This window comes from Myripristis murdjan, chromosome 14 (genome assembly GCF_902150065.1).
Source record: "Myripristis murdjan chromosome 14, fMyrMur1.1, whole genome shotgun sequence".
Taxonomy (NCBI): Eukaryota; Metazoa; Chordata; class Actinopteri; order Holocentriformes; family Holocentridae; genus Myripristis; species Myripristis murdjan.
The window spans coordinates 7,688,961-7,702,628 of NC_043993.1; the positions used below are offsets into that span (position 1 = coordinate 7,688,961).

The 13,668-nt window shown below is 42.9% G+C and overlaps 1 protein-coding gene across 5 annotated transcripts in view; it reads right to left on the bottom strand.

The window, feature by feature from the left end:
• Positions 1-13,668, bottom strand: part of rapgef6 (Rap guanine nucleotide exchange factor (GEF) 6) — a 188,188-nt gene that overhangs the window by 28,005 nt on the left and 146,515 nt on the right. For all 5 annotated transcript variants that reach the window (XM_030069454.1, XM_030069452.1, XM_030069453.1 and 2 more), the window contains one exon: positions 6,598-6,838. In XM_030069454.1, the coding sequence (XP_029925314.1) occupies positions 6,598-6,838 (241 nt within the window). The remainder of the gene's footprint in view (positions 1-6,597; positions 6,839-13,668) is intronic.

Below are 13,668 nucleotides of genomic sequence, written 5' to 3' on the forward strand. Positions count from 1 at the left end.
GAAGGAACTGATAAGGTGTCCAAGGGTCACACGACTTCACTGATGAATTCCTACTATGATATTCAAATCAAATCAAATCAAATCAAATTTTATTTATATAGCACCTTTCATACATAAAACAAATGCAACACAAAGTGCTTTACATTAAAATACATACAACCGTAATCCCCCACCCCCTCATACTCACCCACACACGCACACACACACAAGTACAACATATTTCACACATGCATACACTCCAGGCATACACCCCACCACACCCCAGCCCACCCCAACCCAACCCAAAGATAGAATAAAATATGGCTGAGCACTGAGGGACCAGATGAGGAAACACCATTCATTCTTTGGGAGCCATCCACACCGGGAGGCGTCCCAGCCCACGACTACAGGGGGCACCACCACAGAGACCACCCCGACCCAGACAGATAGGAGCCCACACCACGGCCATAAGGCCCTGGAGCAGGGCCCCCAACCATCCAGGCCAGGACAACCCCCAGGACGGCACCCCCCGCAGGCAGGCCAGATACAGCTCCCGGTGTGGAGGGCCCCCATGAGGAAACACTGGAGCTAAAAACTAAAAGATAACAGAGTAAAATACAATCAATACTAAACGGAATAGAGAAGAAATAAGTAAATAAATAATATATATATATATATATATATATATAAAAACATATAAAAAAATGAAGTGTAATAAATGATAATAAATTAAAAACAATAAAATTAAAACAATAAAACAATGCAGGCAACATAAATATGTATTAAAAAGTAAAGAAAGAAATTATTAATCAGCAACTAAAAGCAGTAAAAACAATAGAAGCAGCAGAAAAGAGTGGAAATAGAATCAGATAAAAGCCAGATTAAAAAGGTGGGTCTTGAGCCTGCGTTTAAAAACATCAACAGTCTGAGCAGCCCTGAGGTGCTCCGGCAGGCTGTTCCACAGACGTGGGCCATAATAATAAAATGAAGATTCACCATGAGTTTTTGTTCTAACGTTGGGAACAGTTAAAAGACCGGTACCGGAGGACCTCAGGGTGCGCGAGGGCTGGTAGGGTAAAAGCAGGTCAGACAGATAAGAAGGCCCAAGGCCGTTAAGACACTTAAAAACTAATAAAAGAACCTTAAAATCAATCCTGAAACGCACAGGGAGCCAATGCAGTGATTTTAAAACTGGTGTAATATGAGCCCGCTTTCTGGTCCTCGTCAGAACACGTGCAGCTGAGTTCTGGAGTAACTGAAGGTGTGAAATACTCTTTTTGGGGAGACCAGAAAGCAGGGCATTACAATAATCTATACGACTAGAGATAAAAGCATGCATTAGCACCTCTGTGCTGGCCAGAGAGAGAAACGGGCGCACTCTGGCTATGTTCTTAAGATGATAAAATCCTATCTTTGTTATACTTCTAATATGTGGAATAAAATCAAGCTCAGAGTCGAAAAGGACGCCCAGATTTTTGACACATTTTGCGGGTTTAAAATCCTTTAATTTTGGTAAAAGTTTCTCTCTCTTGCCTTCAGGGCCAATAACTAAAACCTCTGTTTTGTCCTGGTTGAGCTGTAGGAAGTTCTCTGCCATCCATGACTTTATATCTAAAATACAATTTAAAAGGGTATCAATAGGCCCTGTGTCATCAGGGGACACGGCAATGTAGAGCTGTGTATCGTCAGCGTAGCTGTGAAAATTGATGCCGTGTCTCCTGATGATGTCCCCAAGGGGAAGCATATAGAGATTAAAAAGTATTGGACCTAAAATTGAACCTTGGGGCACCCCACACTTCATTTCATGGGTTCTAGAGGAACATGTATCCAAACTTACGAAAAACCGGCGATCTGTGAGATAGGAATAAAACCAGTTAAAAACAGTACCAGAGAGGCCCACCAGGTTTCTGAGTCTGTTTAATAAAATGTGGTGATCTACTGTATCAAAAGCAGCGCTTAGATCCAGTAGCACCAGGACTGAGAGCTTCTGTGAGTCCATGTTACACCTGAGATCATTAACAATCTTCAGGAGGGCTGTCTCGGTACTGTGGTTCATCCTAAAACCAGATTGATATTGATCTAAAATATTATTTCTGTTTAAAAAATCATTTAATTGGATAAAAACCAGTTTTTCTAAAATTTTACTTAAGAAGGGTAAGTTGGATACAGGTCGGTAGTTATTAAGAATGTTAGGGTCCAAATTGCTCTTCTTCAGAAGGGGCTTCACCACTGCCGTTTTAAAGGCAGCGGGGAAGACACCTGTCTGGAGGGAGCAATTTACAATATTTAAAAGTTCAAACTCAAAGAATCCATAAAACGTCTTTAAGAGTGATGTGGGAATTGGATCTAAAAGGCAGGTTGTTGGGTTAACTCGGGAGAAAACTCGACCAAGCATCTCTGCATCAACCAGGACAAAATGTTCCAGTGTTTCCTCTGGTAAAAGCAATGGCTCAGGACTATTAAAAGCAACACTGTTTTGTGATAAAAAAGTAGATCTAATGACATCAATCTTACTTCTGAAGTGGTCTGCAAAGTCCTCACATAGAGCATCAGTTGGTACCATGGAGGACTTTTTAAAATCGGTGTTTATTAAAAGATCAATTGTGGAGAAGAGGAATTTATGGTCATTCTTTTTAACTGAGATAAGTTTTGAAAAGTGGGAAGTTCTTGCCTGTTTAACTGCGTTATTATAAATTTTGAGTTTTTCACGGAATATTTCATGGTGTACTGTCAGTTTTGTTTTCCTCCACTTCCTTTCAGCACTCCTGCACTTTCTTTTCAGACTCTTAATTTCAGAATTTATCCAGGGGGATGTAGATTTAGTTTTTATCGTTTTAGTTAAAAGTGGAGCCACTGAGTCGAGGGCTAACCTCAGTTTAGTGTTAAAATTATCGACAATAAAATCACAGGGTGCAGGTAAAATTTCAGCGGGGGTATTATATAAAATCTCAATAAAATTTGCAGCCACTCCAGAAGTAAGATGGCGTTTCCTCACTGTTCTCACCGGGGCCTCCTGTTGAATAAAACTGGCAACTTTAAAAAACACACAATAGTGATCTGACACAGCCAGGTCGACAACAGAGGACACACCAGTGGACAGGCCATAGGTTATGACCAAATCCAGGGTGTGTCCTCTGTTGTGAGTGGGCTGTGTGACATGTTGCGTAAAATGCATACAGTTTAATATATTTAAAAATTCAATAGTAATGGGATCTGAAATGTTATCTATGTGTAAGTTAAAATCACCAGTTATTATCACTCTGTTATATGAGGAGTGTATGATTGATAAAAGTTCAGAGAATTCACTGATAAAAGAGGAGGCATGCTTAGGTGGTCTATAAATTGTCATACATAAAATAGGGGGACTGCTAAAAACAAATGCATGATATTCAAATGTAGTGTAATTATTTTGTGGAATTTCCTTCGTTAAAATAGAGTTAGAGAAAATTGTTGCAGTCCCACCACCTCTTTTACCACTCCTGTTAGAAAATAAAAAATTAAAATTTGGTGGGGAGGCCTCAGTGAGAACAGCTGGTGCATCAGCGCCCAGCCAGGTTTCAGTTAAAAAGAGACAATCAATCTTGTTATCTAAAATCAGATCATTAATAATAAAAGACTTGTTTGCTAGAGAGCGAACATTTAAAAGTGCCATAGTGAGGGTTGCAGGTGGACCGGTTATCTGTGAATTATTGTTCTGAATATTAACATAAATCAAGTTTTGACGGGAAAAGCGGGGAGGTTTAACAGAAAAAGAACAGTGGTTGCGTAGTGGCCTATTATTTGCGATGACTGGGATGAATGTTGGTTGCAAAGTGGCGTTAGAAGTGGTGTTATGGCGTCAGTCGGCAAGGCTGGAGAAATGGTTGGAAAGGTGAGAGGCTAGAACAGAGATTCCTTTATTGTTAAGATGGAGATTGTCGTACCTGTACAGATGAGTTTTTTTCCAGAATGAGTCAAAGTTATTGATGAATCCATAGCCACATGCTGCACAGAAATTGGACAGCCACTGGTTGGCGCTATAGAGGCGGCTGAACATTTCTGATCCTCGTCTAAGGGTGGGGATTAGACCAGAAAAAATGCAAATTTTTCCCAGCCTTTCGATGGTCTCAGCCAGCAGCTCGTAATCAGCGTGTAGTTTGGTTGATTGTCTGCACCTGAGATCGTTCACACCGCAGTGTACGATGACTGTGTGGGCGGACGGGTGACGGTCGATGATGGCGGGGATGTGTTTGTGTATGTCCAGGATTTTTGCGCCAGAGAATGAATATGTAATGCCATTTGGGATGGGAACAGACCTAACCATGGAGTCACCTATCAGGATGTATTGTGGAGGTGGAGAATGGAAAAGGGTGCTAGCACTAGCTGTGCTAGCAGCCTGAGCAGCGGGGGGGAGATGGGGGCTGGAGGGGGCCAGAGGTGAAGCCGGTCGGTGGTGGTTGTTGGTGGCCCGTGAGCAGGTGGTGCTGGATGGAGGCTGCACCACGGCAGGCTGCGGAGAGGGGAGCCCACTCGCGGAGGATTTGCCCGGCTGGCTGTTCTTCTGTCTCGCGGTGGACCGGGCAGCCGCCCGATCGGCACCAGCATCAGGTGGAGGGGTGACAGCGCCAGCAGAGCCGCCTTTCCTCCGGCCAGCTCCAGGAGGACCCGCAGCGGCAGCGGAAGGCGGGACGGCCAATGCAGCAGCCGCCGCCGCAATAGGAGCCGTGACCGCGGCGGGAGACAGCGGAGCCCCCGTCACACTCACAGCGGCTGGACGTGGACTAATGTTAGCCGTCGTCAGAGCCGCCGACCCCGCAGCCACCGGCACGGCCGCAACAGCAGGAACCGTCACGGCAGAAGCACGGTCCGGAGCAGCATCAGCCTCGGCCATGAGGACATCAGCAGGGTGAACTGTGACATCGGGTGGTAGCATGGAGAAGCGGTTTGTGAGGTTGAGTTGCGGAGGGGAGGTGACTCGGGACTTTACCCTCTTACCTCCGCACACCACCTCCGACCAGAGAGCCTTAGCGCTGGGAGTTGAACAGGAGGAGGGCCGGGAGCGGGACAAAGATGGATCCCAGAGGATGGTGTCTGCAGCGGATGAGTTCATGATGGAAATGATTTTGGATTGCGTAGCTGCAGTGTCCATGAAATCAGACAGGAGAGAGTCTTTTTTCCGGAGTTCATCTGACAGCCGTTTAATGTCCTCTCGGAGGTTAGTAATGCTCCTGTTTGCGATTCGGCAGTCCTCACAGGGCATAACGGTGTTAAAACTAGCACACAGAAACGACCACAAGTGAGCCGGAGCCTAAATGCTTGCTCACACACACATACACGTCCCACGCAAGCAGGCGAGCAGCTGTGTAGCACCAGAACCTCCAGGGGTAAACCCGTATTAAAATTTATGAGAAGCCGATCACAGACTCTGGAGATCCAGCCAGAGCCGGAAACTGTTTCCCCGCAAAATCGACCACACGAGACAAGTCTCCACTTACCTCGGTGAGGTCAACCGGCAGGAGGAACAGCTAGCTAGCTAGCTAGCGCGTCAGCACAACTCCCAAAACCGGCGGCACAGAAAGAAGGTGGAAAACTTCCTCCGAGCCGCCAGCAAGGAGAGTATAGCGACTCAGGGCGAGGAGGGATCAGATCCGAAGAGCACCGGTAAGATCTGATCAGATCGGCAGTTTTAATCCAGAACAGTAAACAGTAAACCAGGGCTCCCCACACAGGTAGGCAACAGGTAGCAAACACAGACCACACACGAGCAGCGAGAACGAGCAGCGAGAACACACGAGCAGCGAGAAGCGAGAACGAGCAGCGAGAACCCTGTTCCTGTGGTCTGAGGCAGTAGATCTCCATATTGATCCTCAGTATTGTTGGTTATCATTCAGATCATCTAATCAGGGACTGATTTACTCCTGGGCATGCAGAGTGTGTGCAGGTGCAGTTAACTACCTGGTGGGACAAGAAAAATGGCAGCAGTCTGCCTCCCAGATCCGAACTGGCAACCGCTGCACTAGTAGAGCCCAATCAATATTAATGTGCAAGACCAGCTGTCTCCCAGAGCTATAAACCAGAGAGATAAGACTCAAACTTGTACTGTTGTCAGGTGTAAGAGTGGAGTCTCTCCGCTGGGAGTAAAATTGGAGAGATGTGGTAAAAGAGAGCGAGCACCCAGGGAGATTTTTTTGGTGATACAGGGTCACAAAACCACTGCAGAATGAAGCTCACGTCTTGTGTATAAAATGTAAATGGGTGCTCTGTGGCTTCACAAAATCCTAAGTCTGCCATTAGTGGCCAGAGATAGTCGTGCAGTAAAATCCCCCGACTATACTACCACATTTTTGCCCTCTGTGGCCTGCGATCAAAACCCACCAGAGTTTTCGCTCCTCTCTTTCTCTTACTATGTCTTCCTCTTGATTTTCCCACTGTCTGAATAAAGAACAAACACTTAAAGTACCATGGACTAGTCCTAGTACTGTGCATTCTGTAGTGCTTCTGCAAAGACAAAAACTTGGTAAATTCTTTGATATTCCCAGATCTCCGTAGAGAACTGATTAAATGTCCTAGACTTTTCCCTCTAAAAATTCCATGATATTCCAGATGTTCCATGAAGGGTGGAGGCTCCGTGTCTCTTACCTGCCGTTGAGCTGTATCCGATCGGCTAACTTGGAGAGCTGGTCGGGCAGACGGCGCTGTTTGATGACTCCCTCTGGGCTGACGGACACCTCGCACAGGGAGTAAGTCTCTGGTGAGGCGAGCAGGCCGAACTCGTTGACGGTGTGGGCGACCACGTCCTTGGCGGTGGTGTCCTTACTGATGATGATGTAGCAGCTCTGCTGGTCAGCCTTGAACACCCTGATCACCTGGTCTGGGATGTCTGAGTGGGTGAAGGCAGGAGAGAGGAAGGCTATCAGTGCAACTGGCTATATAACATATTTAATAGATGGAAGGGTGGATAGAAGAACAGGTATGCATTTTATAGGCAGAATAACTGCCTATAAAATTTCTAGAACATAACAAAGATACAGTAATGTAATAAAATCTTTAATAAATATGATAGCATTTTTACAGAATAACAGAACACTTTATTATGGTATTGTTATTTGGTTAAACCATGTAAAAGCCTCTTCTTTTACAGCCATTTTTTCCTTTTTCTCTGGTCTGATTGTTATATTTTTAAACAACCGGTTCTCAAATGGCCCTCCATGCCGGTGCCACGAATGACTACAAGGAGATTTGAAGTAAAATTGCAAATCATCTATAGCTTTGATTCCATTTAGTGTCATTATATTAATGGCATGTATCATGTTATAGGCAGTTATGTTGTATGTCTCAGTAAGACAGACAAAAGCAGATGGAGATAGAAACAAAGAAAATCAGACAGACACACATCTGCTCTTTTCCATCAAACACAAATTTAAATTGAGCGTGACAACTGGAAGCCGTGTACACGATTTGAGCACTGACATTAACTGTTTCAAAAATCAAAGACACAAAGGTTTAAGGGTCCAAACAAAGACAAGTGTAGACCGGTACAGCCTATCTGAAATATGGCTTTAACTAAAAAACAAATTGAAGCAAAACAAATAGACAAAACAGCATACACCCACAAGAGCCAGGAAATCCATAGTGTGCAAGGAAGCATCAGCGTATCAGAGGCCGGAGGCATCACAGTTTTATTTCACTGCAGAATACTTTGAGTCAGACAGCGCACATTTGGGTTCACGGACAATTAACCAAACATTACTGGCTCACCTTGTTTTTTTTTTGTTTTTTTTTGCTGGCTCACCTTGGATATCTATCATATTGCCACTCACTTTTATTTGGCCAAAGGACCTAGGCATATTTGTTTTCTCTTTTCAGCACCCTATTTTTATTACATCTGAGTCCATTTTTAAATTGATCACCCACTTCCCCTATTCTGCACGGAATTCCAGGACAGGTCACAGGTTTGCAGAAGAATATGCAACACCATGAACACAGGCTCATTTAACTCTGTGGGAATCTGTTTTACAAAAGAAAAAGTTATAAAAATTTGTCATTAAATGATGATTTTTTTTTTTTAAAATAAGCAGCCTTATTAAGGAATATGCCATGTAAGCCATGAATGTAAAAAATATATATATCAATGAAAAGCAATAAAAACAATCCTGCACAATGAACTTTTGTTTTGATGCAATTATCAATAGTAAGAATTCAGAATAAAAGCCTGCATGCCAGTGGTGACTGCAATTTCCCTGGGCAGCTAATGCTGGAGCTGTGGATATTGACTGCACACAGGTCATATGGAGCTATGTGTGTTAAATAATGAAAATGTTCCCCCTGAGTGAAATACTGCATTAAAGATCCCTGTGTTTGAGTAAGGCAGAGGCTATGGCCCATTACTCACAGGGAGAGAGAGAGAGCTTTAAAACAATGAGCCATGAACACTGCACAGTGATAGGTGGAGGGCGGGAGTGTGACAGACTAGATAAAGCTGTCATACAACTGTATTTTGTGTGTGTGTGTGTGTGTGTGTGTGTGTGTGTGTGTGTGTGTGTGTGTGTGTGTAAGTTTGTGTGTGTGTGTTCAGTGGGTTTTAGTTACCTACTAACAATAGAAAATGGAAGCAGATCACGTGAAGAGGGTGGCATTAGGAAGAAAGAAAAAATGGGCATGTTTGATCGATGAGTTTATCTCAATGCATGCACACACACACACACACACACACACACACACACACACACACACACACAGCTTCTTCAGGTGTGTAAGAAGCAGAGAGGGTAAAGCTCAATTATGTAGATGCCAAGTCATTATGCTCACCCTTATTAACGCAGATGTCTGATCTGTGTGCGTGTGTGTGTGTGTGTGTGTGTGAGAGAGAGAGAGAGAGAGAGAGAGAGAGAGAGAGAGAGAGTGTGGTGGAACTCATAGCTCCCACCTTTATCATCATTATTACAAAAGCAGCAGGATAAGCCAGAGCAAATTACTGAACCCCAAGCCAATCTTAATAAAACGAGAGGGAATGTATCTTTGTTTAAACAGTTGATAATCAATCACCTCAGTCAAATTAAAGAGCTGCAGGTGGAGGTGTGCGCATGAATAAGAGATGAGACTTGTATTATTAATTACTACGTGTGAGCTCTGGACACATCGTACAAAGTGAGGACTTTTTGGGAAAAATCACTTCATAGTGAAAATGGGCCAGTGGTCCCAAATACAGCGATGCTTTCCAAGGTTTTCATGATCGATGGTTTCAAATAAAGTAATCTGTCTTATGCAAGACGCTAGAACAGAACAAACAGTAAGACACCCTTTTAGGATGGTTCAGACTGTTTCCATCTTGGTTAATAAAAAGGTCCTGTTGATTAAGTGGAAATCAACAAAACAAAACAACAATAATAAAGCACAACTTAACAAAAAAAGAAAATAGGCTTATTAAGTTTTCTTTAGAGTTACAGCTTAATGAAAATATGTCAGTAGAGGGTCCTCACACATGTAGTAATCACTGGTAATCCCTGATGAGTATGCACTGCATAGCGTGTGCAACTTTGTGTCTGTCTTTAAAATTCCGTCGCTCTCTTTTTTGTATGCTGCCCTTGTAAGCCGACTGCTGAAGTAGCAAAGCTCGGCTGTGTTTACATGCAGGGAGGAAGTGTATGGGAGTGCGGGTGTGTGTGAGTGAGTGTGGGCTGAGGCTAAACGCTTTTGTGTCTCATTAGCTGTGATTTGTGACTGGGGGTCCTTGGAGTGCCCCAGTAAAGAGCAAGCTATCATATCCAGGAGCCTAATCATATTTAATCGTCTGGACAGGCTCTAAACTGACCTACACGCAGGATGGTGATCGCTGCCCATCCAGTGGAGCGTTTCCCATAAACACCCTATCATTTGTTATCTCTAACATGGTACCATTCATTTTAATCAATGCTGCAGAATTTATTTATGGACTCAGGCCAAAGAGGGGAATTGCTAAACAGAAAGAAAAAAAAAAAAAAACACAAAACAAATTGGCGTCCTGGGTTGGGTTTGATGATTTTCCTAGTAAAGTTTTTGCAGACGCAGCACTAACAGAGGTTATACACTTCCCACCAGACTCCTCCTCCTCCTCTCCTCCCTGCCAAAGCGTTTCCCACTCACTCCATCAGTGAGTCAGGAGAGATAAATCACAAGTTAAAACACCTAGCACAGAACCCGATGGCTTCAGCACACAAAGGAGAGGAGAGCAGGGTAATATATATTAACACACTAAGAAAAAAGGAGGACGAAACACCGTTAAAGGTATAGTGGGGGTGGAAATCCCAGCCAATCCACGGCTGACACTTTTAGGGGACCTGTCAATTTTATCAGTTAATATGAGAGTCAACACTTGCTTCATCAGATTAGCCCTAATTGCAGCTAACAAATGTATAGCTATCAACTGGAAGAGCAAGGACCCCCCTGGTATCTCTCTATGGCTTAAAGAACTCTCGTCATACTTGCCATCAGAGAAGATCATGTTTAATCTAAAGAGAAAACCACCAGTCTTTGATAAATGTTGGGGAGGATTTATAACCTTTTTACATAATAGAACTGCTCCTATAGATGACGTCCTTGGTCAGAATTGAAATGGAGCTTGATCCTGGAATTCACTCAATGTATGGGTAAACAACCCAAAAGATTAGGTGTAATGTTACACTATGTATGAGACCTCTATGTCTTGTCTTATCTCTATAGTGCACTCTTTACAGGTGTATGGGTCATTACTGTTGCTGTAACTTAATTTGTTGTACTGTTCTTTTAATTCATCTTATTTGTCTTTTTTCTCATTTTTATTTTTATTTACTTATTTACTTATGTATTTATTATTATTATTATTGTTATTATTTTTACTATTATTATTATTATTGTTATTATTATTATTACTACTACTACTGTCATTATTATTGTTTTCGTTTTCACTATTTTAATTATCACTATTGAACTTTTTCGTCCCACTCTTGTCCATGGGGGAGGGAGGGGGGTGTTAACAATTAATGTTGTATTCACTCTGAAATAATATATTCTGTCTGAAAATTTCAATAAATAAATTGTTCAAAAAAAAAAAGAAAAAAGGAGGACGCACATACCATGCTTACCTTGCTGCACATACAGAGACCTTACATCCTCTCCATTATAACGCTAACCTTAGCCATTCCCTTGACATAAACCTAAGTTGGCATTCAATCAGTGTGCCCAGTCCTGAGATGATGTCTCCTTTTCTGTCTCCTCTTCTGTCTTTCTGTCTCTGATGATGTCTCCTTTTCTGATTTTCTGTTGATGGAGTTTAAGTTTCTGTAGTTCATGCTCTTCCCTTTGACTTGTCAGCCATGGTGGCTATCGCTGCTCACAATGACTGCCCATTTCTTCTTCTGTTTATTCCAAACACTGTTATTGTTGACAGACACATGGAATTCATCACTTCCTGTGGGGTATTTCTCTTGGGGAAGACCTGCCAGCCCTCAGGCGTTTAGAACAGCTAATATAAAAGCTTTCATGAGTTAAGTATAGGTTGGAGAACTATCATCCTAAGCATCCTAGGCAGAGCTCTGCATGGGCCCTTATTTTCCATTCTGCGACTGCCTCACAGCTCTCGCATCGATACTGACACCGAGCTGATGCCTGTCATCAGGTTAGTTTCTGTTCTACGAGCGAGCCACCGGTGCACAGATTGTTTCATCGCCCTAACCGATTAAGTGTAAATTAAGTGAAGGCCAAGTCAGTTGAGTGAGATTCAATTCGGACAGTGTATTACAGATTATCCTTTCATTATTTCAGCTGATAATTGTCCACTTTGAAAAATAAATGGCTACAGGCCATTCTGTGCCAACATTTCGATGCTCATTTTTCAGGAAAATGACACAGGTATTTGTGCAGGCTTGAAAAAACAAACAAACAAACAAACACACAAACAAGCAAAAAAATAACCCTTAGATAGCATTAAATTGTAACTCCTAATTTTATTAATGTGAACCATTGATTGCCCTATGTTCTGCCTGTTGGGGGATTTTCTTTTCTGCAGATTCTTGTGGAAATTTATGGATATCCAATGCACCACAAGACTCTAATCCTAGGCTTAAACCAGTTGCTGTTTAGGCGGTTAAAACAAAAAGTGCAGCACTCTGGACCTCAAGGACCAGATCTGAGTACCACAGCTTTGATCCTTAACCCACGTCATCACATGAAACGAACCCTTTGTAGAAATGAATACCGACGGACAAGACAAGAGGACTTATCGAAAATGTGTCATGATGGTTCTCGCAAGGATGCAAGTACAAGAACACAGACACAAACACACTATGAGGCCCAAACCCACAGCCAGAATCAAGCTGCGGTTTATGGGATAAGGCATGGAGGGACGGAGATAGCTCATGAATGAAATAATATAAAAAAGGCATGAGGGAGGGGACACTTGGGAGGAATACATTTACTAGAACACAAACAACCAACAGCATTGTAGGTATTTATACTTACAGTACAGTCCCAAGGCTTGGCAAGCAGAGAGGAGAGAGAAGAAAACACAGTGAGCGAATAAAACAGAAAGAGAGAAGAGGAGGGGGCAAAAAGACAACACAGTGGTTGGAAACATCATGACAGGAGGGAGAGGGAAGGGAAAACCAGAGGAGTTTATACAGAGCTTTAGCCTTCATCTGTTCATATGAAACCAGAGGGGCTGTGTGTGACTCATCAAGTCTACAAGAGAACATCTGTTTAAAATCAGAGCAGCAGACAGAGAGAACAAGAAATAGAGAGAGGGGGGGGGGGGCAGAGGTGTACAAGGTGAAGGGAAAGAAAGGGAGCTTTACAGAGTCATTACAGAGGGAAATGAGAGATCTAGAAGGCGAATATGGAGTGTGACGAACACACACACACACCTCTGAACAGACACAAAGGCATCACTCCTCTCCTCGACTTTGCACACACAAGATGACACGAAAAAAAAGCAGCCCCTATAGTAAACCCTCCTGGTCGCCGGCCTCCATCAAAGAGCCACCAAGAACAACTGCACGGTTCCTGCTCCCTCCAGTGATGTGATTTGAAGTTGGAATGCACCACCAACAACACTGTGCCAGATATTCGACCAATACGCCAGCCAATTCCCCAGTGATAAAAGCCACGTGTATCAGATCAAAATCAAAGAAAATTTGATTTTCTGCTTCTTTTTCCACACGACAAAAGCTGATTTTACTTTTTTTTTTTTTTTTTTTTCCAAAAGAAGCCACAAAAAATTCTCTGAGAAAATCAAATTATATGTCAATCATTTCAGCTCACTGAGCCCGAGTGAAGAGGTTTTTGCAGAGCCTTTATGGCTCATACCTCCCTCAAAATGAAGTGATGTCTATTTGTGGTCTCTGTCATGGATAGGCTCCACAAAGAGAAGAGAGTGGTGAACAGAATGATTGTCTCACTCTAGGTTGTTTCATCTGATTGTTTATCAGAGGCGGTGGATATACTGAAACTAGTCAGAATTTCAGAAGGGGAAAAAAAATAAAACACAATTAAGAGAAGAAAAAAGGACAAGAAACTGTGCACAGTAGAATTTCTCTCATGATTTCATTTTCCCCAGAATTATCTCACAACCCGCTGTGGGCTCCCGGCCCCTCACATTTAAAACCACTGCCCCTGATGTCTAATTTCTGTGTTTTTTTTTTTTTTTTTTTTTTTTTTTTTTTTTGGAGACAAAATTCTGCCATATCCACAAGACTTCAC